Below are 27,583 nucleotides of genomic sequence, written 5' to 3' on the forward strand. Positions count from 1 at the left end.
CTTGCATGCAGCTGACCCAGAACGGACAGTAGTTCGAATCCCAGCATCCCATATGGTCCTCCAAGCATGCCAGGAACGATTTCTGAGTGCAGAGCCAGGAGTAACCCCTAAGGGTATGACCCCCCCAAAAAAGATGTAATTATTGTGAATATTTAAGTATTAATATAAAACTTCTTTTTTTTTTTTCTTTGGTTTTTGGGCCACATCCAGCGGTGCTCAGGGGTTATTCCTGGCTGTCTGCTCAGAAATAGCTCCTGGCAGGCACGGGGGACCATATGGGACACCGAGATTCGAACCAACCACTTTTGGTCCTGGATCAGCTGCTTGCAAGGCAAACACCGTTGTGCTATCTCTCTGGGCCCTAATATAAAACTTCTATTTAAGTGTTATATGTAGCCATTCTGAGACTGATAATTATCTGTAGTATTTAAGAATCTGAATGTGCTGCATGTCTCCAAATAAGTAGTTTGTAGCTGTCAGTATCATGTACTTTCTTGTGTTTGGTGAACTGTGACTGTGATAATATTGTTTCAACTAAAATTAGTCCTGTGGCCGGAATTTGAGAAACTTCCCTCTTGTGATGTACATTTTCTTGCTAGTAGATTGGCAGCATTGTCCTGATCTCAGCTTTCCAGGCCTTTCTGAAGGTGGATTCAGCATGTTTGTGTTCCTCTTTCTGTGTCCCCCTTGTGGCAGTGCAGTTCGCTCATCTGTTCTATCTTTATCCTGGTATCTCGTCCTCTTTGTCTATTTGCTCTTCTGACTATACCTCGCTCTGATTCTTCATCACATTTTACTCAGACCCTCAAAGAGAGGATTGGAGACCCTTGTTGTGCCTCTATAAAGACCAATAGCCTCTCAAATGATGTGCCCTTTCCGGGCATTGTTTCTACTGAGAGGGTTGGGCGCTTAGGCAGTAATCACCAGAAAACAAATGTTTAGTAAAATATTTGTTGTGTTTCTCGTTATGGTTGAAGAACATTTAATTTTGCAAAAACAAAAGTATGAGTCAGGTTGGTAAGCAAGCCCTTATCAAATCATTTATTTTTATCTCTGACTTATAGCATACAAATATTATTGTTGCATATTTGTATGCAGAAATTGGGAAAGAAATGTCATCAACTGCTTTGGTCCTCGGGGTTTATGTTCACTCTTTGGGGACACCTAGTGGTTATGTAAAGAAGTGTAGTCGTTGTTTGCTCAGGAAGGAGAAATTGTGATCAGTAAGATTTGCAATTTTTATTAAGTTTTCACACTGGGCCTCACACTCCCAACAGACTGAGACCATTCTGCATGTGATGTTTACTGGGTGTCCTTGCAGTGCTCATATGCTTTGGTTCCACAGTTGTGGGGCCTCGGCTTCTGAACATCTTTTTTTTTTTTTTTTTTAAGACTTTTGTTACATTTTATTTTTACTAATCCATTGTACATTTTCAACACATTTAAACATTAATTTCTTGTTATTGGATAAAATGTAGTGTTTTTTTATTTTTATCTCAGTGAACCATTGTGATTTAAAATTCCTTCATAGTTGGGTCTCAGAAAATGCATCAGGGCCAATCCTACCACTAATGTCGACCTCCTTCCACCAAGGTTCTCTAGGTATCCCATACCACCACCCCTTGTCCCCCAGCCTGCCAATATAACAGGCCCATTTTAAGTTTAGATGGTTAAAGTTTGGGTATCTTGATTCCATTGTTGTTGCCTTTGGTTTGCCAATGCACCTGAGACTGGTTGGTCTTGGGCCCCCATCTTTTCATATTTGTGTTTCTCCTCTTCTAGTCAGTTTCTTTTCTTCTTCTTGTTATACTATGGTTATATTCTGGGGTCAAGGGTGTTCAAGACAACTCCCATTTAGACCATGTGTTTCTTCATGTAGTTATTCTAAATGCCACATATAAGAGATATCATTCTGTATTTATCCTTCTTCTGTCTTACTTTATTTAACATTATATCTTCCAGTTCCATCCATGTTGCTTCAAATTGCATGAGTGTAATATTCCTTTCAGCTATGTAGTATTCCATTGTATATATGTACCACATTGTCTTAGCTGCAGTACTCCACAGAACTGGAAATGACTGCACCAGGTTGCAGACAGCAAAGCTGCTAGAATCATAGGACAAAAGTGCCAGCACCAGGTGGCTGCAGGCAGGTATGCAGGCCATTGTCTTCTTCCTCTGGGCTGTACAGTTGGAAATTTAAACAAATAGAATATTGAAAATATCCCAATGGTTCCCAATTACTTTGGAAAGATTAGGAAACTTTCTGTTTTTCATCCTCTATCTCCACCTCCTCATCTTCTTTCTTGTTTCTATTTTTTTTTGGCACTGTAGTTTGCAGTATTGTTGCTGCATATCACTTTATTTCCTTTCAGCCCCCAGTTCTTGTCCAGAGCGATTGTTTCAACTATTATTGTCATAGTGTTCCTTTTTCTGCCTTAACTTCACTCCCTCAGTCTTTGTGGCAGAAAGACCAGTCTTCATTTCTATTTTCTTTGGGTATTACTAAACTAGTATTACTATACTATTTTTTTTTATCCACAAATGAGTATGGTCATTCTAATGACATGTTCTTTTTAAATCCATTTCAGGGGTTGTTGAGGTCATTCTTTGACTCCACCTGCTTTCCCCCAGAGCAGTGAGACTATTTGCTTTCTTGTCACAGGTTTCTATTGATGTACTCGACTGTCTTGTGTAGCTACTATAATTCAGCTCTGACAACAGCTGTGATTGGAGCCATTAAGGTAAATGATTGGAGTTTTGGAATGAACAACTTAACTCAATGTGAACCTAATCTGTCCAATAGGCTTTTTATTTGACTGTTATTATAGTTCACACAGTAATAATCAGTGTTATGATTCTTATTAGTTCTTAAAATTTCCTAATTCATAAAACAGGAAGACTTAGTGACTTAATAAGGAGAGATAATTTATACTTTGAAATAGAAGATTGGGGAAATAAAGTTAAAAAGGTAAAAACATTATGTACTAATGAAGAGATCTTGTGCTCTACAATTTGGTTTCTTGGTCTACTAAGCAAGGGAATCTTTGAGAACTGTTTTGATCTAGGTATGGTCATACTGACAACCCTTGAATTCTTTGGGGCTAAGGATCAGGAATAGAGTCTTAAATTATGCTTCCATATTTGTGGATTCAACCAGCTAACATCTGCTAGTTGACTGAGTTTCTGAATCAAAGCCACAGACAAAAAAATACTGTGAACATATCTGTGTGTTATCCACAACCACTTTGATGGTCAATGGTATTAAATTCCTTGAGTAGTGTGTGTTCTTTGCAAGTGTACATTCACTATAATACAGTTAATAGCTATTTTGGATTCCATTCTACAATTTCTGTTTTTTTTTTTTTTTGACTCTTATAAACTCCTTCCAGGAGAGACAACCTCTTGCTTCAAGAGTAGATTTAGCTGTTGGCTACTTGGTAGCTGTCTAGAGTACACCAGAGAGAAAACTACTTGGAATTTATTGTATATCTCTAATAAATTCCAGTTTGGGATCAATATATGAAAAATTCTCTTCCCAAAGATGATAAAAAGATGTTATCTGGCAAATTGATTGCAGTTAACTATTACATCTCTGTTCTGTTTGGGTATTATCTATAAGTAAGTTTTGAATAATTCTCTTTTCTGTAAGGGTTCTATTGAAATTAACTTAAATCTCTTTACAAAGTCCTGGTTTTTATTCTCTTGGTCAACATTTTGCAGTTGACTATTTTTCAGTTCTAAATATCTGTCAAAATTAACTATTATGTTTGATGTTAGATTTCACTATGCAAATTCTTTACTTTAATCCTCTTACTTTTTTCTGCAGAATGTATCCATTGCTTACATTGGGATGCTATTTGGCAGAGATTATGTTTTCTCAGTGTTAAACTTTGTAGGGTTAAATATTTGGTAAGTAGAATTTTAAAAATAAATGTATTTTATTTATTTAGTTTTAAAAAATATTAATTAATTAAAAAAAGTTTTGGCCATACCCGGCACAACTCAAGGGTTACTCCTGCTCTGCACTCAGAAATCACTCCTGGTAGACTTGGAGGACCATACGGGATACCAGGGATTGAACCCGGGTCTGTCCAGGGTCGACCACTTGCAAATCAAATGCCCACTGCTGTGCTATCACTCTGGCTCCTTATTTATTTATTTATTTTTTTTTTATGGGCCACAACTTGCAGTGCTCACATCTTATTCCTGGCTTTGCACTCAGGGCTCATTCCTGATGGGGCTTATGGGTCCATATGGGATGCTGGGAATCAAATCTGGGTCAACTGCATGCAAGGGCAGTACTCTACTTGTTGTAGTATTGATACAGCCCCCCGTGAACTCATTTTAGTAAAATAAGTATTTTAAACTGCATAAATAATCTATGAGAAAGAGCAGAAGGTATTTTGACCTTACCACTCATAAGGTAATTTTACTTAAATTATTTATTAGTACATCTATTTTTATGTCATACTCCCTAAAGTAGGTCATGGGAACATGCCAAATAAAAAAGTAAGAGGTTGAAATAAGAATTTCATTTTGCATCTTCCTCACTGAGAAGTCCCCTAGGTTATCTGTCTTCCTCTTATGAACTTGGCTTCTCTAGGTAGATACTCCATTGGGGGATACTTTGAAAGTATTTTGGGATTTCCGACATGGGATGCAGACAAGTCATTTTATACAATGTCATAGAATGCATAATAATCAAGTTCTTGTTTTCTCTATTATGTTCTATTTTAGACTTGATCTTTTTTTTTTTTTTTTTTTTTTTTTTTTTTGGTTTTTGGGTCACACCCGGCAGTGCTCAGGGGTCACTCCTAACTCTATGCTCAGAAATCGCCCCTGGCAGGCACCATATGGGATGCCGGGATTTGAACCACCATCCTTCTGCCATGGAAGGCAAACGCCTTACCTCTATGTTATCTCTCCAGCCCCATAGACTTGATCTCTTTTGGAGAGTGCCTTCCTATGGTTCTTGGGGTCCTGGAGCTAGTGCTTTGGGTGGCAGTGCTGTGCTGTGGGCCTGTGTTGTGCTCAAGGATCACAACTGGTGGTGCTGGGGACCAAGTTCTGTGGTACCAAGGATTGAATTCAGACCTTTGTGCATGCCAGGCATGTCTTTCTTACTGAGCTATTTCTCCAGCACTGCTCGAGTTGATTTTTTTTTTTTTTTTGGTCTAGACTTGTAAGTAAGACACACTTCTTATCAAGTAAGGCCTAAACATGAGAAGAAAAATTGGGGACACAAAACTCCTTTCAAACTGAACTGACATGATTTAGAATATGACAAATATCTTGGTGGTATAGCTATGAATTTAATTATAATTTTTTTTAAATTGAAGAAACATAATATGTGAGGCTCAGGTAGGAATCATTGAGCATCAACATAGAATAATCCCGTAGTTCATCACTTAAATTCCTTACTCTTTCAATCAAACATTTGCCTCCTTTTACTTGATTTACCCATGCACCTCTCTACTTTCCATCCATAATCACTAATTCGATTTTTACAGTTTGATTTCTTTATCTTTCACATATGATCACACACAAATAGAGTGTCCCTGATTTATGTCACTAAGTCTGATATCCTCAAGGTCCCATCATTGCTATTGCAAATATCAAGATTTCAAAACTAATAAAAATAATTAGGGCTAAGAGAGATGACAAGTAGTTTGTGTGTCTTGCATGCAGCTGACCATGGCTCAATCCCTGTTACCTTATAGAGTCCTCTAAGTCCTGGCAGTGCCAGGAGTGATTCATTAGCCCAGAACTAGGAATAAATAAGCCCTAAACATAGTACAATATGCACCTACCCCCACCCCAATTATGGTGTGTAGTTTATTGTATAGAATTGACTTATTTTCACATTTTCTCTTCCATGCAGCATGGCTGGGGGTTTGAGATATTCCTTTTTGACTCTAAGCAGTCAGTTAAAGCCGAAACAGCCTGTGGATGTAGAAAACACACCCCTGGATGTGAAGAGCTAGAGTCTGGAGGTCAACATGTGGATTGATGTAAGGCCCAGGAGCCTGGGGAGAGGCATTCCCAGACTCAAAACAAGGACCCAGACTTTTGGGAAATGGGACGCTTGTCCCTCTGGTTAGAGCACAGAGAACATCTGCATAATGCAAAGAGAATCGACTTCATGTGCCACCATATGCTGACCCTGAGATATGTGGGCACAGTCCTGCCCACTGAAAGTGAATCTTCTTAAAATCAAACCACTGGTTAAAGGGATTATTCCCAAGGGTAGAGCCCTGATCTATGGATCCATGTCTACATGTCTGTGCTGCTGTTTGCTGAAACTGTGTGCATAAGTGGACTTAAAGATTGATGCTGGTTATTTTACTAGCCAGTATCCTGTACCTTACTTTCAAAGGTTCCTGCCAAAGCAAAATGCCAGTGAGAACAATTATTCCAGTTTAAACAGATGTGCCTTTATTTTCATGCTATGAGCTGTTGAGTTGTCAGTATGATCCATGGTGTCAGTAACCTATAAGCTTTGACTTAACCTTACACGTGGTATCTTTCACCAGTCATTAAAATAAAAGATGTTTACACGCATGCTTTGTACTGTGTTGTGATTATAGCCAGGCTGCAAGCCTGTTCATTATTCTTTCTGCAATGAGGAGTGATGTTCCTTTAGGAGCTGGCATTGGAGGGCAAAATGACAGAATAACTCAGTGGGGGAAACCACACAATGTGGTATGGGTTGTCAGTTTGGAAGTGCTTCCATCGCACTTCTTCTCCCTCCAGATTTGTACTGGGGCTGTGACCTAAATCATGTGCGTTTAGCCACTGGTCCATTTGCTCTGAGGCTGCCCTGGGTGTAGTTGTGCATGGGAAGACTTTTGTAGGACTGGAACCACCTCAACCATCTCCTTTAACATCTGGCTGGTTGGTCCTGATGGTTTCTGATGAGCAATGAAGCTTTTCTTTTTTTGGTTTTTTAGATTTTTTGACCACTACTGATGGTGTTTAGAGGACCACATGTGGTGCCGGGCCGGGATCAAACCCTGAGCAGCCTTATGCAAAGCAAATACCCTCCTTGCTGTATTTGTACTCTGGCCCCAGATTCTTGTAGATTGTTCTGCAACAGTGGGAATCCATTGAAAGTCTGCAGGGGTCACTTTGCCTTTGTATCCTCAATTATTTTAATTTGTGCAGTTGAGTTTGATCTTGAAATAATTGTCAGCTCTAACTTTCCAATGTCTCTAAAAGCAGAGCCAGAGGAGAAGCTGGACAGCAAAACAAATGATGCTTTTTCTTAACGTGCTGTTTAAATTTACTTAACATTAAAACAACTTAAGTTGTGATGTGTTTGCCAGATATTATTTGTGAGCACCTCCTTTTTTGGGTGCATGTGTGGGATATTAAGGTCTCACTTGAGACCTGTCACATCCCTGATTCTAAAGAGAATTAAGTTATTTTATCATCTTAATAATATTTATCTATTGTTCTTGGTTTTGGCTCACAGGTCTCAGGAGCTACTGCTGGCAAGTTCTTGGGGGATCCCTTCTGATGCTGCTCCTCAGAACATATGGGACTGGGGATTGAATCTCCTGGCCCTATCCTGAACTGTTCCAAGCAAACAATTCAGTCATGTTTTGTAGCTCATGGTGTGACCCCTGATACATTTCAGGTTTTTAAAACTGAAATCATTGTCCATTTCTACTTCTCCCTAACTCTTCATAAATACCTTTGTATTTCCTATCTCTGAATTTAATGGGATATTACATAAGTGAAATGTCACACAGTAATTTAATTAATGACTATTAATGACTATTACTAATGGCTATTATATTTCTATTAATGACTATTATGTCTTTTAGTGACTCTCATATTTCTCTTAAGGCACTGTGCCCAAGGTCAATTCTTGTAACAGGCCATATTTTCTTTCCTTGGAAAGGCTGAGTAATATTCTATTATAGGTCCCATTTTATTTTATTTATTTATTTATTTATTTTGGTTTTTTGGTTTTTGGGTACACCCCCCGGCAGAGCTTAGGGGTAACTCCTGGCTCTATGCTCAGAAATCCTCCTGGCAGGCTTGGGGGACCATATGGGATGCCTGGATTCAAGCCACCAATATTCTGCATGCAATGCAAATGCCTTACCTCCATGCTATCTCTCCGGCCTCACTATAGGTCCCATTTTAAAGCCTCTTATCTATCATTAAATACGTGACTAAACACTTCTTGACTATGGTGAATTATGATGAATGATGCTGTTTGATCATGGATGTGCAACTATGTGTGATCCCACCTCCCATTGTTTTGGAGGGGAGATGAGGGTGTTTCTTCTACACACAAGACCCTGACTACCACTGTGGGAGTGTTTCCTTGATATCTACTCTCTGGATTTCAACTGAATGTAGTACAGTTCAGTTCTAACAGTAGCTACATGGAATTAGGTCAGACCCCACGGTAGGTTTGGTTCCATAAGAGTCCTCTATGTTGGTAACCAATTCCAAGTCTCAGGTTGTGATCAAGGCTTTTAACCAATCTATATTCCAGCACCCCATCTTTAGATTTGATGATGCTAGAATGGTGGGCAGAACTTACAGAAGTGCTTGAGTTACCAGTTATAAATTGTAATGACTTGGCACATGTGTAACCAGGTCACTGTTTCTCAGATCACCTTCCTTCCTTCCTTCCTTCCTTCCTTCCTTCCTTCCTTCCTTCCTTCCTTCCTTCCTTCCTTCCTTCCTTCCTTCCTTCCTTCCTTCCTTCCTTCCTTCCTTCCTTCCTTCCTCCTTCCTTCCTTCCTTCCTTCCTTCCTTCCTTCCTTCCTTCCTTCCTTCCTTCCTTCCTTCTTTCCTTCCTCCCTCCCTCCCTCCCTCCCTCCCTTCCTTCCTCCCTTCCTTCCTCCCTTCCTTCTTCCCTTCCTTCCTCCCTTCCTTCCTCCCTCCCTCCCTTCCTTCCTTCCTTCCTTCCTTCCTTCCTTCCTTCCTTCCTTCCTTCCTTCCTTCCTTCCTTCCTTCCTCCCTCCCTCCCTCCCTTCCTTCCTCCCTTCCTTCCTCCCTTCCTTCTTCCCTTCCTTCCTCCCTTCCTTCCTCCCTTCCTTCTTCCCTTCCTTCCTCCCTTCCTTCCTCCCTTCCTTCCTCCCTTCCTCCCTCCCTTCTTCCCTCCCTCCTCCCCTCCCTTCCCCTATCCCTCCCTCCCTCCCTCCCCCTCTCCCTCCCTCCCCCTCTCCCTCCCTTCCTCCTTCCCTCCCTCCCCCTCCTTTCCTCCCTCCCTCCCTTCACTCCCTCCCTTCTCCCTCCCTTCCTCCCTTCCTTCCTTCCTTCCTTCCTTCCTTCCTTCCTTCCTTCCTTCCTTCCTTCCTTCCTTCCTTCCTTCCTTCCTTCCTTCCTTCCTTCCTTCCTTCCCTGTTTTTTTTTTTTTTCTTTTCTTTTTGGGACACACCGATGATGCTCACTGGTTACTCCTGGATATGCACTTAGAAATCGCTCCTGGCTTGGGGGACCATAGGGACACCTGGGGATCGAACTGCAGTCTGTCCTGGGTCAGCCGCGTACAAGGCCAACACCCTACCACTTTGCCATCACTCTGGCTCCCTCTACTCTTCTTTCTATGACCAATTATTGCTGAAAATAAATATCCAATGGAGAAATAGTTGGGGCTCTCTGTCCATGAGACAGTTAGTCCCCTGATCCTCATGCTTTCTCTCTAGTTCTGTCTTGTTTTCTTAATCCTCAAAGTGTCTCTGCTTCAGACCCATTCACCTAGAGCAGGACACTGGCAGAGAAGCCTTTAGTCTCAATGTCATGGAGTGTTTTGCCTACATTTTCCCCCCTATATCTTATAGTTTCAGGTCTGATATCAAAGTCTTTAATCCATTTTGATTTGACCTTTGTGCATGGTGTTAGATAAAGGTCTGATTTCTCATTTTTGTATCTGGCTGACCAGTGTTCCAATGCCATTTGTTGAAGCGGCTTTTCTTGCTCCATTAGGCATTTCTTGCCCCTTTGTTAATGATTGATTGATTGTATGTGTGGGTATCATTCTCTGAATACTCAAATCTATTCCATTGATCTGAGGGTTGTATTTTTTCCAATACTATGCTGTCTTAATGATTATTGCGTTGTAGTACAATTTAAAGTTGGGGAAAGTGATGACTCCCATCTTTTTTCCCTTAAGGGTTGATTTAGCTATTCTTGGGAGTTTATTGTTCCAAATGAATTTTGGGAGTGTTTGATCCACTTTTTTTTGAAGATTGTCATGGGTATTCTTTTTTTTTTTAATTTTTATTTTTAATTATGAGAACAAGGGTGCAAAGAAAGAGGACAAGGTAAAGTTACAGTGGAAGGACAATCACCCATAACATAATTCTCAGAAGTCCCCTTGCTGATATCTTAACTTTGAAATTTCAGCCAAAGAACATTAAGATAAATAAGACAGAATCCATGTAAATTACTTTGTCCCTCAAGTCCCCAGATTGTAACACATTATAATATTTCTTAACAGTACACAAGGCAATCTAAAGGCATAAAATTTACATAACTCCTTAAACATTACAGGCATAGTATTTTCTTACATTTCCATATTCATGCATATTAGCTTAAGTTAACCTCAAATTTTAAGTGAGTTCTTTTTAAGGATTAGAGTCAAAGGAGTACAGTAAAAATGGTGTTAGAGTGGCAATTGTTGTTTGCATAGGCCCATCAAAATATGAGGGACATGGAAAGAAATAACCTTGGCCTAAGTACCTAGAGATCAGACCCCTGAAGTTTCCTGGCACAAGACCAAGTCCAGGCTCCAGGCAAGCTAGATCGTCCAATCCAATACATTGTCTGTAGTGCCAACACACTTTTATTTTTCACACAGTCTCTGTTGTTGGTATCATGCTTCTGTATTAAAGATCCTGGAATCTGCATATCTTACATTGAAGTCAGGATGTGGAGCATCCTCTCCTTTCACCTCACAATCAAATGGCAATTCAGGGAGCCCTGTCCTGTAAGCAGGTCGTTGTTGTTGTTAAGTCTTCTCAGTGTTAAGGGAAGTCTCTTTTGAGCAGGTCGAAGTCTGAGCAGTGTGGGTCTTCTGTGGTAAAGGATTGCTTCCAGGTGATGTTATAGACCAGCCTGGATGTTTCGTGGATGGCTTCCCTGGTTCAGGGGAGAATGGATTATGCCCTTTCTTCAGAGGTCTGTGCCAGGTCTTTATGTCAATGTTCAGGGTGTAAGGTTCCTTTGCACTACAAGATTTGTGTGTTCCAATCTCTATTAGATAGGATCTTATTTGTATGTATAATATTTTCCCATTTTAATGTGCCTATGCAAATAAGAAGCAATGCCACGTGGTGTTATTGGAGCATATGGGGGCCATAAGAACAATTCCAATGATTCCCATGACATGGTTCAATCATAAGCATTAAACTGGGGGACTCTTCCACCAAAATTCCTTGTTAAACAGCTCAAAAAGAGAAGAAAAAAAGTGGTTAGAATCATCACTGTATAAGACAACATTTAGTAAGAATTATAGCTGTCAGAGAAAAAACACAAAATATTCTAAAGAAATACGTGTCCATTTTATGTATCTTGAAAGAGTTTGGGGTTGTCACACACAATGCACAGCTTTGGACTGTGATTAGGACTGTACACTACTGAAGTTAAAAAGAGTAATGTAGGTTAGTGATGCTTGAGAGGGGATTAGAGTTAAGGAGTAAAAAAGAGCTTTGTAGGGGTGTGGGAAAGGGCAGAATACAAAAAGAATATTCCGTATACGCAAAACATAACATAAGAATAAGGAATATTCTGAATACATGAAGTATGCGCCCCTGCGCGGTTCTGTAGTTTTTGGATGCCTAGGGAGGAATTTCTCACCCCCTCCCCCCAGGGCCCAATTAACCAGGCGTGGCCCCGAAGACCCGCCTGGTGTGGGGGGAATCTTGTTCCCCTGGACTAAGTGGTCAGCCCAGGGGTCCTATGGCTAGCTGTCCTGCCCAGAGCCCCCATCATACCAATCAAAGGCCCACAAAATCCTGGCATGTGGAGTGTTCTGAGCCCAGCTGAGCCTCTGTAGTTTTTGGATGCCTAGGGAGGAATTTCTCACCACCTCCCACCAGGGCCCGATTAACCAGGCGTGGCCCTGAAGACCCGCCTGGTGTGGGGGGAATCTTGTTCCCCTGGACTAAGTGGTCAGCCAAAGGGTTCTATGGCTAGCTGTCCTGCCCAGAGCCCCCAACATACCAGGCAAACACACCAAAAAATCCTGGCATGCGGAGTGTTCTGAGCCCAACCGAGCCTCTGTAGTTTTTGGATGCCTAGGGAGGAATTTCTCACCACCTCCCCCCAGGGCCCGATTAACCAGGCGTGGCCCTGAAGACCCACCTGGTGTGGGGGGAATCTTGTTCCCCTGGACTAAGTGGTCAGCCCAGGGGTCTTATGGCTAGCTGTCCTGCCCAGAGCCCCCATCATACCAGTCAAAGGCCCATGAAATCCTGGCATGTGGAGTGTTCTGAGCCCAGCCGAGCCTCTGTAGTTTTTGGATGCCTAGGGAGGAATTTCTTACCCCCTCCCCCCAAGACCCGATTAACCAGGCATGGCCCTGAAGACCCGCCTGGTGTGGGGGGAATCTTGTTCCCCTGGACTAAGTGGTCAGCCCAGGGGTCCTATGGCTAGCTGTCCTGCCCAGAGCCCCCAACATACCAGGCAAACACACCAAAAAATCCTGGCATGCGGAGTGTTCTGAGCCCAGCCGAGCCTCTGTAGTTTTTGGATGCCTAGGGAGGAATTTCTCACCCCCTCCCCCCAGGGCCCGATTAACCAGGCGTGGCCCTGAAGACCTGCCTCTTGTGGGGGGAATCTTGTTCCCCTGGACTAAGTGGTCAGCCCAGGGGTCCTATGGCTAGCTGTTCTGCCCAGAGCCCCCATCATACCAGTCAAAGGCCCACGAAATCCTGGCATGCCGAGTGTTCCGAGCCCAGCCGAGCCTCTGTAGTTTTTGGATGCCTAGGAAGGAATTTCTCACCCCTCCCCCCAGGGCCCAATTAACCAGGCGTGGCCCTGAAGACCCGCCTGATGTGGGGGGAATCTTGTTCCCCTGGACTAAGTGGTCAGCCCAGGGGTCCTATGGCTAGCTGTCCTGCCCAGAGCCCCCAACATACCAGGCAAACACACCAAAAAATCCTGGCATACGGAGTGTTCTGAGCCCAGCTGAGCCTCTGTTGTCATGGGTATTCTTAGAGGGATTACATTAAATCTGTATCATCTTTTGGAGAGTATTGCCATTTTAATGATGTTAATCCTCTCAATCCATGAACAAGGAACATGTCTCCATTTCCTTGTCCTTTTTTTTTAGCTTTTTATTTATTTATTTATTTATTTATTTATTTATTTATTTATTTATTTATTGTTGGGCTATACCCAGTGGTGCACAAGGGTTACTCCTGGTTCTGCACTCAGAAATGACCACTGGCAGGTCGGGGAACCATATGGGATGCTGGGAATATGCAAGGCAAATGCCCCACCACTATGCTATCTCTCTGGCCCAAATTTTATTTTATTTCTTGAAGCAATGTTTTATAGTTTTCTTTTTATAGGTCCTTCACATCTTTAGTTAAGTTGACTCCAAGATATTTGAATTTCTGTGGTATTATTGTGAATGGCATTTTTATTTTTTTATTTATTTTTAAAATTTTATTTATTTATTAATTTTTGCTTACTTAGTTCATTTATTTCTTTATTATTTTCTTCTATCGTCATTTTTTTTTTTTTTTTTTTTGGTTTTTGGGCCACACCTGTTTGACGCTCAGGGATTACTCCTGGCTATGAGCTCAGAAATTGCCCCTGGCTTGGGGAGACCATATGGGACACCGGGGGATCGAACCGCGGTCCGTCCTACGCTAGCGCTTGTAAGGCAGACACCTTACCTCTAGCGCCACCTTCCCGGCCCCCTATCTTCATATTTTTGGTACATTTTGTTGATTATGTTCCAATTTTATAAGCTGTGCCACTGTTATTTATGTAGGCTTCTTCTCCTTCCTGATAAATTCTTACAAAGCTATACATTTTTCTCTTAGTACTGCTTTAGCTGTGTCCCACATATTCTAATAATTTTTGTCTTTGTGTTTGTTTCTAGGAATCTTTTGATTTCCTTTTTGATTTAATCTCTGACCCATTGGTTGTTCAGTATAGTGAACTATTTAATTTTGAAGCGCTAAGATTTTTCCTTTCTGTCTGCTTGCTATTCATTTCTAACTTCAGTGCTGATCTGAGAAGGTAGTACATACAATTTCTATTTTCTTTATTTTTGTAACAAATCTACAGTAAATCTTAGGATGATCCATTAGATGGAATTTTCCTTTTGACATTGCTTTTAGTATTCCATCCCTATCTATGGGGTTCATCTGTGACTAGGATGTGTCCTGGGGTGCTTTTCTTTGGGTCTCTTTTTGGCTGATATTCTTCAGGCAAGTAGGATTTGATTGTATGAACTCTTTAGCTCTGGGGAGTTTCTCTGTAATGATGTCCTTGATTGTTGATACATCATGGGGATTTTCTTCCTGTGTCTCTGGGACTCCACTGATTCTTTTGTTGTTTCTGTTGAGTTTATCAAATACTTCTATTTTTGTCTGTTCACATTATTTTAGGACTTTTCTCATTGTCTGATCTTTTGTTTTGAGGCTCTTTTCTAATCTCTTTTGTTGTATGGAGTTATTTTTTTTTTTATCTCATCTTTCAGCTCACTACTTCTGTCTTCAGCTGCTGTTGCTCTGTTGAATAGGCTTTCCAATGAGATTTTCATTTCACCTACCAAGTTTTTCAGTCCTATTATTTCAGTTTGAAGTTTTCTTATTTCTACTCTCAAATGCTCTTGATTCTTATTTGTGGCATGTTCAGTTAGTTCCATGCTCTCTTTGAGTTCTATGAACATCCTCCATATTTTTCTCCAAAGTCCTTATCTGAGAGGCTAAATAGGTGGTTGTTACTTTTCAGGTCCTTGGAGTTACCACCTTCATTCTCTAAGCATGGTGGAGGCCTGTGTTGTTTGCCCATTGTCCTGATTGTAGTGTGATGTTTTCTATGTACCATGCTGGGGTTTCTTTACTAGGTGGGGTGCACAGCTGTGGAGCAGAGTTGTGTGACCATTCTCCATTGGCTCTTTGTCTTGGACCTTTCAGAATTTTTGTGGTTTTTGTAAAGTCATTATATGGCTAATCTTTTATTTGTGGTCAGGGTGCTTAATGTGGTTCCTTATTTTACTTTTTTTCCCTTATAATCATCTGAATACCTTTCTTGGGCCCTTTTTTTATTAAATATTTTGGCTTTTGATTTTTGGGCCACACCTGGCATTGCTGAGGGGTTACTTTTTGTTCTGTACTAGGGAATTACTCTTTTTTTTTTTTTTTTTGTTTTTGGGTCGCACCCGGCAGCGCTCAGGGTTACTCCTAGCTCTATGCTCAAAAATTGCTCCTGGCAGACTCAGGAGACCATATGGGGTGCCGGGATTCAAACCATTGTCCTTCTGCATGCAAGGCAAATGCCTTACCTCCATGGTATCTCTCTGGCTCCAGGAATTACTCTTGATGATGATCCAGGAACTATATGAGATGCTGGGTATTGAACTAGTGTTGTCTGCTAGGTAGGTGCTCTACCCACTGTACAATTGCCCTGGCCCTTTGGGGTCTTTTCATAAATGATTCTTTTTTCCAAGGTTAAAAACAAAACAAACTACAACTAATATTTCCACATGTGGCCAGCAGAGGGAACCTAAAGATCAGCCCTGTAGCTCTTGAATTAAGTTGAATTGAAATGTGCAATTTGTGTTTCCTGTAAAATAGATTCTGGGATCTAATTTTGGGCCTCATAAAGGACCACTGTTCTCTACTGTTGGACTGTTGTGTGCAAACATTGTGTCTTTTAAACATCAATCCACTTCACTTTATTTTGTTGTTGTTGTTTTGTTTTTTTTTTTTTGGTCACATCCGGCAGCACTCAGGGGTTACTCCTGGCTCTATGCTCAGAAATAGCTCCTGGCAGGCTCAGGGGGCCATATGGGATGCCAGGATTAGAACCACCAACCTTCTGCATACAAGGCAAACACCTTACTTTCATGCTATCTCTCCGGCCCCACACTTTACTTTTTTTTTTTTTTTTTTTTTTGTGGTTTTTGGGTCACACCCGGCTGTGCTCAGGGGTTATTCCTGGCTCCAGGCTCAGAAATTGCTCCTGGCAGGCCCGGGGGACCATATGGGACGCTGGGATTTGAACTGATGATCTCCTGCATGAAAGGCAAACGTCTTACCTCCATGCTATCTCTCCAGCCCCCCACACTTTACTTTTAAAATAAAAAATAAAAGAGAAAAAATATACTTCATTTTGGGGGGTGGTTTGGGTCACCTCTGACAGCACTCAGGGGAGTCAGAAATCGATCCTGGCAGGCTTGGGGGATCATATGGGATACTGGGATTTGAACCACCGTCCTTCTGCATGCAAGGCAAATGCCCTACCTCCATGCTATCTCTCTGGCCCTATACTTCACTTTTTAAAGTCAATATTGTCTCAGTCAAAGATAAAAATAAAAAAGAAATTGATTTGTAAGATGTGTGGTTGAAGGGATCTCCACTTTAGTTTCTGAATTAAGTTGAAGTTACCAATTGAGGTTACTAGTGAGGCTATATGGAAGAGGCTGCTGAGCCTTGAGGAAGCTCAAGGAAAAATGCTTCTCAGTGTCTTGGGTCTCCAGCTAGTTTCTTGCTTGACCCTTTAACAACTTGGAGTGTCACCCAAATGAAGGAGCACAAAAAAAGGTGACAACTAATGAAAGAACTAAAGTAGTATTTAAACAATGCAATAATAGTAGAATATTTCAACATGTTATTTAAAACTATGAATGTAGCAGTTTAACAGAAAAATTACAGCTTATAAAAAGTTTATGAAGGTATCATCATTCAGAATATAATTGAATTTGTTTTACTGTCACAGAGATACTATGCCAATCCTTTCACCAGTGTATTAAAATCCACCTACCATTATCACATGGTCTCTTCCTCACCCCTGGCCTCCTAAGTCCCCAGTTCTAATGGACATATATATCTTTTATAAGTTAAAAATTTAAATTAAGGGGCCCGGAGAGATAGCACAGCAGCGTTTGCCTTGCAAGCAGCTGATCCAGGACCAAAGGTGGTTGGTTCAAACCCCGGTGTCCCATATGGCCCCCCGTGCCTGCCAGGAGCTATTTCTGAGCAGACAGCCAGGAGTAACCCCTGAGCACCGCTGGGTGTGGCCCAAAAACCAAAAAAAAAAAAAATTAAATTAAGACACTTATTTACAAAGTTGTTCATAATATATTTGTTTCAGGAATATAATGTTCCAACACCAATCTTACCATCAATGTTCCCTTCTCTCTGTCAATGTCCTCACGTGTTGATGATGCTGGGAATGTCTGATCCTAGGCAAGTTTGAGACAGGTTGGCTTGGGGTGGGGTGAAAAGTGGAGAATGGGAGTGTATGGAATAAAACCTCCAGAAGTGACTGCAATGAGACAACTCTTTATTACTAAGGGGGAAGGAATATTTAACAGTTATACAGCCAATAGGAAAAACAGGATTTATCTGCACACAGGCAGATTGAACAAAGGGAAGTGAAGGAGGTCCTTCTATGGACATGACCAATGTGACTGGGAGAACGTGACCTACATGTCCGGGAAAAGCACAGGAAGTGGGCTCTGTTTAGACATGCCAGGTATTTGCTCTAACAGGTGCTTATTTCCTCCCTCCCACAGCTGAGGGGCTGTTTTAGCCTACAGGGTGCCTCCTTTCAGGGGCTTTTTTTCAAGGCTAAGAATCTATTTTTTTGGGTCTGGGGCAATAGCACAGTGGTAAGGCCTTGAATGCCACCAACACAGGGTGGACCCCGGTTCGAATCCCAGAATCCCATATAATCCCTGAGCCTGCCAGAAGTGACTTCTGAGTGTAGAGTCAGGAGTGCCAACAGTGTGACCCAAAAACCAAAACCAAAACCAAAAACAACAACAACAAAAAAGAGAATCTACTCTTCCAGAGTGGCAATCTCAATGAAATACCCAAGCCTGTATTTGAAGGGCCTGAGCTACACTCAGATTTCAGATTCTCTCTCAACCCCTGACCTAACCCCTTGGCAAGCATATAATAAATTGACCACATATTACTTGCTCCAATAAAACTTAAAGGAATGGCAAGTGGAATTATCAATAAAAGTCAATTCGTGCAACTGGAAATATAGCATAACAGGTAGGGCAATTGCATTGCATTTAGCTGACTCAGATTTGACCTTTGGCATCCCATATGATGTTTAGAGCACCAATAGGAGTGATTCCTGAGTGTGGAGCATGAGTAACCCCTAAGCAATGCTGGGTGTGGCCCCTCCAAAACCCCCTTCAAAATAAAAGTCAATCTGTGATGATTGATCACTATATCATTTAACCCATGTAAATAAAGAAATTTAGGGGCTGGAGTGGTGGTGCTAGTGGTAAGGCGATTGCCTTGCAAGCGCTAACCTAGGACGGACTGTAGTTCGATTCCCTGGTGTCCCATATGGTCCCCTAAGCCAGGAGTGATTTCTGAGCACATAGCCAGGAGTAACCCTTGAATGTCATCAGATTTGGCCCAAAAACCAAAAAAAAATTATTTTTATTTATTTTATTTATTTTTTATTTTTTGGTTTTTGGGCCACACCCGGCGGTGCTCAGGGGTTACTCCTGGCTCTCTGCTCAGAAATAGCTCCTGGCAGGCACGGGGGACCATATGGGACACCAGGATTCGAACCAACCATCTTTGGTCCTGGATCGGCTGCTTGCAAGGCAAACGCCGATGTGCTATCTCTCTGGGCCCCCCCCCAAATTTTTTTTAAATCATTTAATATAATATATAATACTGTCTATTCTTATTTACACAACTAGGTTTTTAACTCTGGCATCTAGATATTAAATGTTATTTTGTAATTGTATGTTATAATTATCAAGTCTTCCCTGTCATAAATAGTACTTAAAAAAATCCTATTATGCCAAAGTCTTGGCAGCTGCATCCACATTCTAAAATTATCATGCTAATGGCCCAAATTCATCACTTTACCACTGATCTCTGCAGAGACACCTAACTGACAAAAACTCTATGTATGTGATTTTTGGACCGAGAACTCTGGAGTCTTCCGAGAGTGAATTCTGGATGTGTCTACCCCTCCTTGTCCCAGCCCCTCCAAATTTCTGGAACCCCTGACAGACACAACCATATCCACAGCACCACATTGTCAGCTCATCATCCCTGCTCCATAGATCTTGGAATTCCAAGAATACATGGCCACATTAAAGCTATGTGACACCTCCAGATTTTTCACCACCAGTAAGAATGCACCAAACAAGATGTCAAAGTAGCATCAAAGTTGCCTAAGATCAACAAAGCCAATAACACAAAAAGTGCAATTAGAAACAAACAGTAAATTTCAGACAATGACTTAACTTATATTTGAGATATAAAATTATCTTTTACTTAAGCGCTTCTCCCCAATCATTCTATTACTATTTAGTAAAGGTAAACAATATAAAGGAATTATTTTGTGCTTGCCAAGGGCTTAGGAGTGAGTGGGAAACTGATGGAGGAAATGTTACACTAGTGGTGGAATTGGTGTTGGAACATTAAATGCTAGAAACAGTTGTATTATAAAAAAATTTGTGATCCACTATGTTTAAATAAAGTAATAAAATTAAAAAATGTAAGCACAAATAAAAATTCTATGGTAATATATTTTAGAATTTCCACGAAATAGACAAACTCTACAAATGTAAAATTTATCCAGAGTGATCATTTTCAACTATCATTGTCATAATAGTTCCTTTTAGAGAAGTTTTTTAGCTTCTTGAAAAATGGGTTCCAAGGCTATGAATTCCCTAAGCTATTGCCTGTCCTTGAAGCTCTGTATAGTTTATTCAATGCCTTGCTTGGGGTCAGTACTAGTTAAGTCTGCTGCCAGCACCTAAACGGCACAGATTTTCACTTCAAACTGGTAGCTGTTAAGCTGTCCTTGAAGTCCACTTGTTCTGCCCAACATGAAAAAAGATTCCTCCGCTTGATTTTTCCAGAAGCTGTGGACTCTGGCTGAAGCAAGGACTGCTTTTGCAGGAAAGGAAAATCAATTCTAATCTCAGCACAGGTGCTCTGGGTCATCATCTTTCCCTCACAGCAAAATATTTCAAGGTGAAGGTTAAATAGTGAAGCATGGTAGTATTTATTGAACAAAGTTTACATAGTTAAGGAGGATGAGCATAGGGGAAGGAAAGGAATTATGTGTTCAACAGAAAACAAGCAGACAAGAAAGCAAAGAGAGTCATAGACAATCAAGAGAGATATGTGTTCAAGGAGAATATGGGATTATAGAACAAGTCACATATATCTTTTGAGATTAATACTTTTGTCTTTTGAGAATAGATGCTTAGGAGGGAGTTGCTGGATCATATGAAAATTCTATTTGTATTATTTTGAAAAGTTTTCCAATCATTTTTTTTATGGGAAATCATCCTCCAAAAAAAGTTACTAGCCAAGGAAATCCTTCAAGGGTGCTTATAGGCTAGCACAGATTCACAGAGGCCCTCTCACAGCTCTGCCTCAAGGTTATTGCTTATATATCCCAGAATCCCTAAACTCACAGCTGTGCTAACAGTATTTGTTCTTTGTGTTAACTCTTTGGGTAAGTTGTATGTGACTAGAGGGAGGAGGGGTATGAAGGCTGAATATAATTAAAGGCAGAGGAGCCCTTTGTTCTCACTCCTGGTTAATGATTGGGTTTCTTGCATAAAGCACTGCAAAGTTCTTGCATTGGATTAAAGCATATGCAAAATTCTTGCATAAGGAATGAACCACCACACCCTCCACCATGTGTCCACTTCCTTCTACCATTGTCCCTTTATTCTGTTCCCTTCTATTTGTATGCTATGCCCACCCCCTGCCCTAGTAAACTTTCTGTTGAAGACCAGTTCTCAGTTTCTGTTAACAGACTTTGAAAAATTTGCTATTTTCTTACTATATATTTTTATATTTCATATGTGAGGGAGATCATTTTGTGTCTGTCCCTTTCCTTCTGATTGATTTCACTAAGCATGATAATCCCCAAATTCATCCACTAAACAATGAATTGCATAATTTCATCTTTTCTTATTATCATCTAGTATTTCATTGTATATATAAATGTACATATATGTGTATACATATATACACATACATACACACATACATTTATATGTAGCATAGTTTCTTTAGCAGGTCATCTGTTCTTGGACACTTGGGATTTTTCTATTGTGAATAGTGCTGCAATGAACACAGAAGTGCAGATGTCTTTCTGAATAGTTGTTGGGCTCTTGTGGTAGATGCTAAGAAGTGGAATTTTTGGGATATATGGGAGTTAGTTCCCTAGTTTTATGAGAAGTGGCTATATTGTTTTCCAAAAAGGGTGGGCTAGTCTACATTCCCACCAGCAGTCGGTGAGATCAGGCCATTGATTTTTTTTTAACTTTCTGATGTAAGCTTGTATTATTATGAACGTCCCACTTATTACTGTTTTTGCTGTGTCACATAGATTCTGATCGTGTCTTCATTCTGATTCTGTTTTGATGTATATTAATTTGAAGAATCTTTTTATGTCTTCTTTGATTTCCTCTTTGAATCAATGATGATTGACATTATGTTGTTCAATTTCCAAATGTTGAAGCTGTTTCTATCTTTGATAGTTTGTTTTTATCTTCATAACATTATAGTTTGATACTTGGTATGACTTTTATTTTGTGTTTTTATGATACTGAATTATGTTCAAGTATATGTCAAAGGATGTCAAGGTGGTGTTGGGCTATGGTAGTTCATGTAGAAAGGGGAATCTGCCTCCCTCCTTTCTGAAAAGGCCACAGAGGTATCAGCCTAAACCAGGCTATCTGGGAAGTATAAGCGACCAATATTTTCTTCTGGAACATGGTGGTAGGGCTGGCCATTTTTCTTTGGGGAAATATCTTTTTTTTTAATCTCTCCTTTATTGATGATGTCTTGTGCCTTATCAAATTTTAGCTTCTTTCATCCTACCTTGCTGACAGTGAATCAGCTCACTCTTCCAAAGTTTACTATTACATAGAGGGTCTGTTGTACCCAGCCAAGAATACCGCAGATCCTCCAATAAAGTGATTTTGTTAAACATTGTTATGTTGATGAGAACAACATCCCATCAGTTGAATGAAAAAACATAATATGAGAACCTACTTTTCATATTGTTCCAATTTCTGGGGACCCTTTTATATAGAGGTGAGGACTTAGTTTTGTGGTTTTCTAACTGTGCTGTAACTTATAAATTATAAACTAATATCCTTGACAAACATGAATAAAAATATTCTCAACAAAAGTCTTAGTAAACTGAATCCAACAATGAAGTAAAAGAAATATGCTCCATCATTATCCCAGAGTTTCAAAGATGGTTTGATATAAACAAGTCTGTCAATGTAATTCGATGTAACTCCACCCTGGATTTAGGTATACCTACTTGAGACCCTCCCATTCCGGGGAGTGGTCTTGAAAGGTTATATAAGGCCTTTGACCCAGGGGATTAATGCCTTTGGCCCTTTTGGTCTTTGGTCAGCATGGAGGTCAAAGAGAAGATGGCTGAAAGATGCAGGGCAAGCTAAGAATAGCAAATGCTTAAAAGGTTATGATATAGGCCACACATGTGGTGGATAGGGCATGAATAAAGTTGATGCTTCCTGATGCCTGTCTCTGGATGAGTGATTCCGCCGTTCACCTAAACCTGGGACCCTCCAGCTGAATGGGGATTGCGGAGCCATGTGGCCTGGGATGGCAGGGAAAAATCCCTCCATCCTTCTCCATCCAGATCCATCGTTAATTATTTAATGCTACAATGCATCATATCAAAGGAAAGATAAAAATCATATGATCACATTAGTAGAAACAGAGAAACTATTTGATAAGGTCCAGTATCAAATCTTGATAAAATTGCTCACAAAATGGGCTTAGAAGGAACTTTCATTAATATTATTAAAGTTATTTATTACATACTCACAAGTAACATCATATTCTATGGTAAAAAACTGAAAGTGTTTCCTCTATGTTCAAGCACAAAACAGCTTATTTATTCTCTACACTATTATTCAACATAATATTAGAAGTTTTAGTCACAGCATTTAGGAAAGGAAAAGATATTAAGGGCATCTAGATTACAAAAATGAAAATATTTTCAAATGATATGATACAAAGAAAATTCTAAAGACTCGCAAACATTTTCTGAAACAATAAATAGTAAAGTTACAGGCTACAAAATCAACATGCTGAGACACCCTGATATTTATATGTCAAAACAATGAAGTAGAAGAGTAGTATTTAAAGTATTTTTGGACATAATTTGTTGTTATTTTTAAAGGAATTAATAATGTTTTATTGAATTATCATGAAGGACACAGTTACAAAGTTGCTGATTTAGTTTTAGTCATACAAAGTTTAAATACCAGTGCACATATCCAAAACATCAATGTTGGGTTTCCTTCCTCTGCACTCAGCTTGTTTTATGGAAGACACTTTCTTCTCAAGAGAGGATTAAAAAAAAGTCCCATTTAAATTGTGTCCTGAAAAAAAATTAAGCAAATTAAATTATCTAAAGAGAAGAAAGACTAGTACAAAGAAAATTCTAAGCCATTATTAAAAGAAATAAAATTAGATATAAGGAATGGAAAAACATCTCATGTTTATAAATTGGAAGGAATAGCATTGTTATTATTATTTTTAATAATATCTTTATTTAAACACCTTCCTTCCTTCCTTCCTTCCTTCCTTCCTTCCTTCCTTCCTTCCTTCCTTCCTTCCTTCCTTCCTTCCTTCCTTCCTTCCTTCCTTCCTTCCTTCCTTCCTTCCTTCCTTCCTTCCTTCCTTCCTTCCTTCCTTCCTTCCTTCCTTCCTTCCTTCCTTCCCCACACTTAGTGGCACTCAGAGATTAATCCTGGTTCTGTGCTCAGAAATCACTCCTGGCTGGCTCGGGGACCATATGGGATGCTGGGGACTGAACCCAGGTCCATCCAGGTAGGCAGCATGCAAGGCAAACAACCTACTGCTATGCTATCACTCCAGTCCCCAGCTGTGGATTTTGGATGGCAGTCATATTGGAAAGTGTGTGGTGGGGGTCAGGCTCCACCAGAAATAGCATTATTAAAATGACCATTATAACCAAAAATATACAGATTAGATAGTCATTCTAAAAATTCTCATGACATTTTTTGAGGAATGGATCAAATATGGTTACATGTTATATAAAGTAATACAACTCCTAAAGTAGCCCAAAAATCCTAAGAAAAAAGAAAATTATAGAGTTTTTTCCTCAATGTTAAATTATATTAATTGTGTCTTATGGTACTGGAACAAAGACAGACTCATAAATCAATGTACTAGAAGCCAGAAATAGATCATCAGGTCTAATCTTTCACAAAGATATAGGAGTATATAGTGTAATGAAGGAGTACTCTTTAACAAATGGTGTTGGGAAATTGGTTAGCCACAGCAAAAATGAGCTCACTCCTTATTTCAACTATAAACAGTTAATAAAAAAAATGCATTAGAGAGTGTCAGGAGTGATAGCACAGTGTTAGGACGCTTGCCTTGCACGCGGCTGAGCAGGACGGACCATAGTTCGATCCCCTGGCATCCCATATGGTCCCCCAAGCCAGGAGCGATTTCTGAGCACATAGCAAGGAGTAACCCCTGAGCGTCACCGGGTGTGCCCCCCCAAATGCATTAGAGGGTCAGTATTGGGTTTCCTCAACATGGACCCTCTCCCAGGCGGCCCTTGACGGGAGGGGGTGTGCTCTGGAGGGCGTTGAGGCTTTGGGGCAGCTCTGAAGAGTCCCCAGGAAAGACAGAAGATCTCTTAAACCATGTTGACCAAGGGGCGTCACGAGCTCTGAGTAGGAAAGAGAACACTGGCAGCATCAAATACAACAAAAATACGGTCTGCTCTGAACTTCAGCAGAGTACAGATCTCACCTACCACTCTGGACCCACACCTGCATATATTTCTTCAGCAGCTGAAATCATTAGAAATCAAAAACCCCACAATCTTAGCTGGCACTGGCAATGTAAAAGTGTCTCGGACCTCGGTGGAGGCCTCCCTGGCTGCTGAGAATTCATGTATCCCTTGGCCCTCATCCCAGTTTGTCCGGAGGAAAAAATCAGAGCCTGATGATGAGCTGCTGTTTGACTTTCTCAATAGTTCCCAAAAGGAGCCTGCTGGGAGGGTGGAGATCAGAAAGGAGAAGGGCAAAGCACCCGCCCCTCAGAGCGCTTAGACAAGTGTTAGTTCTGTGACAGCAAAAATCCTGGGAACCAAAGCCATGAAGTCTCTAATACAGAGCCTGACCATGAAAGCCAAGAGGATTCCTTAAAGCAAAGCGAATCACCAGATGCCACTTGCCCTGATCACAACCCAGCGCCTACTGATGATGGCAAGTCACAGGGACTGTCCAACCTTCGACTGGAGAACCAGCTACTGAGGAATGAAATCCAGTCTTTGAATCAAGAAATGGCATCCTTACTTCAAAGATCCCAGGAAACTCAAGAGGAATTAAACAAAGCAAAATCCAGAGTGGAAAAATGGAACGATGATCATTCTAAGTGTGACGGAGTCACTCTGGTACTCTGCGCTCAGGTGGTCGACCTGAACAAAACTGTGGCAGCCAAGGATTCCCAGCTGGCCATCCTCAAAGTGAGACTGCAAGAAGCGGACCAGCTCCTGAAGACACGCACTGAAGCTCTGGAAGCCGTACAGAGTGAAAAGTCACGAAAAATTCAAGATCACAGAGAAGGGAGCAGCCTGCAGAATCAAGCCCTGCAGATGCTTCAAGAGAGACTTTACGAAGCAGATGTGGCTCTGAATACTCAGATGAAAAGAAGATTGAAGAGCTATGGCAGAAAGTGAGAACATACAAGCCCAACCTGGAATCTTCTAAGCAGGAGTTAATTGGCTACAAGCAAAAAGCTGCAAGGATACTGCAGTCTAAGGAAAAATTGATCAACAGCCTAAAGGAAGGGTCTGGCTTTGAAGGCTTAGATGGCAGTGCTACTAACAACTTGGAGCTAGAAGAGTTTCGACGTGAGAAGGAAAGGCAGGAGGAAATACAGAAGCTGATGGGTCAAGTTCACCAGCTAAGATATGAATGACAGGATATGGAGGCTTAGCTGGTTAATGAAGCAGAGTCTGCCAAGGAACAGTTAAAAGATCTGCAAGAGCAAATAGCTGGGCAGAAAGCATCTAAACAAGAATTGGAGGCAGAACTGGACTGACTGTCAAAGCAGAAATTTCACTACATAGAACAAGACCTGTATAGGACAAAAAAACACAGTACAAAGTAGAATTAAAGATCAGGAGGAAGAAATAAAAAAACTCAGGAATCAGCTCACCAATTAAACCTTGAGCAACAGCAGAGCAGGAAAACCACCTGCACCGGCTGACAGAAACACTTATCCAGAAGCAGATCATGTTGGAGAGTCTGAGCACAGAGAAGAACTCCCTGGTCTTCCAGCTGGAGCGCTTGGAGCAGCAAGTGAAAGTGGTTCCTGGCAGTGGTGGCAATGGCTCTTCCATTAACATGTCAGGAGTCAGGGGAGAAGCATTCGTCTGGGGATTTTTCTCCGAAGATAACCCATTGCACGGGGTCTTGTCATTATATACATGGTATTGCTTCACCTCTGGGTCATGATCGTTCTCTTGACTTACATACTAGAAATGTACCACGACAGCCACGGATGTCTCAGCAACCAGTTGGCTTTGTCCCAGAAGGGGCATCACCACAAAGGGCCAGGGGGAGGAGCCCAAAATGGATCATCACTATGAGATATTTTACTGTTTAAGTTATTAGAAACCTACTTGGCTTCCTACAGAAATTTAATTTCCTTCCAATGGTAAGACTTCTAAAGCAAATTGACTGGGAACAGACTGTGTGTCTGCTTGTCATGAGGTTAGTGGTTGAGTGTATGGGTTGCTGGCTTCGGACACCTGTACAGTATTTGAGGCAACACCATTCTGAGTTATAATCAGGGAAACAGATTGTGGTGTTATAAATAAAATGTTTTCTTTTTGATAAAAAATAAAAATGCATTAGAGCCCTATTATTAGATGGAATCTTTAAATTATATTGCAAAAACATAGACAAAAGTCCTCATAATATAGTCAATAGAGGCATATTTAATGGCCCAATGTTACTGGCCACATAAGTAAAAAGAAAAAATAAACAAACGGGGCTATATAAAATTAAGACATTTCTGTGCTGTCAATCACCATCAGAAATGACTAGAATAAAAAGTCACCAAACTCATTGGAAGAAAATATTTGCTCACCACACATCTGACAGGTTAGCAACTAAAATCTATAAAGTACTTGAAATTTAACAATAAAAAACTCACAAATAATGAGATAAAAGCTGAAGACACACTGTCTCAAAGAAGACATATAGATAGCCAATAAAGATATGAATAAAATCCTCTTTATTACTTATCATCAGAGAAATAAAAACCAAAACAATGAGATATCACATAAATGAGACTGATGTACATCAAAAAGAATAGAAACAACCACT

At 40.6% G+C, this 27,583-nt stretch overlaps 1 protein-coding gene and 1 pseudogene across 1 annotated transcript in view; both read left to right on the forward strand.

Moving 5' to 3' along the window:
* The window catches only part of SLC35D2 (solute carrier family 35 member D2), a 53,619-nt gene extending 47,585 nt beyond the window's left edge, over positions 1-6,034 (forward strand). Inside the window, 3 exon segments of the mRNA XM_049772568.1 lie at positions 2,666-2,744; positions 3,830-3,912; positions 5,885-6,034. Of these exon segments, the coding sequence (XP_049628525.1) occupies positions 2,666-2,744; positions 3,830-3,912; positions 5,885-5,987 (265 nt within the window). The 3' untranslated portion in view covers positions 5,988-6,034.
* LOC126007058 (golgin subfamily A member 5-like) lies at positions 6,003-26,841 on the forward strand (annotated as a pseudogene).
* Positions 26,842-27,583: the final 742 nt, after the last annotated feature.

Source organism: Suncus etruscus, chromosome 4, assembly GCF_024139225.1.
Source record: "Suncus etruscus isolate mSunEtr1 chromosome 4, mSunEtr1.pri.cur, whole genome shotgun sequence".
Classification (NCBI taxonomy): domain Eukaryota; kingdom Metazoa; phylum Chordata; class Mammalia; order Eulipotyphla; family Soricidae; genus Suncus; species Suncus etruscus.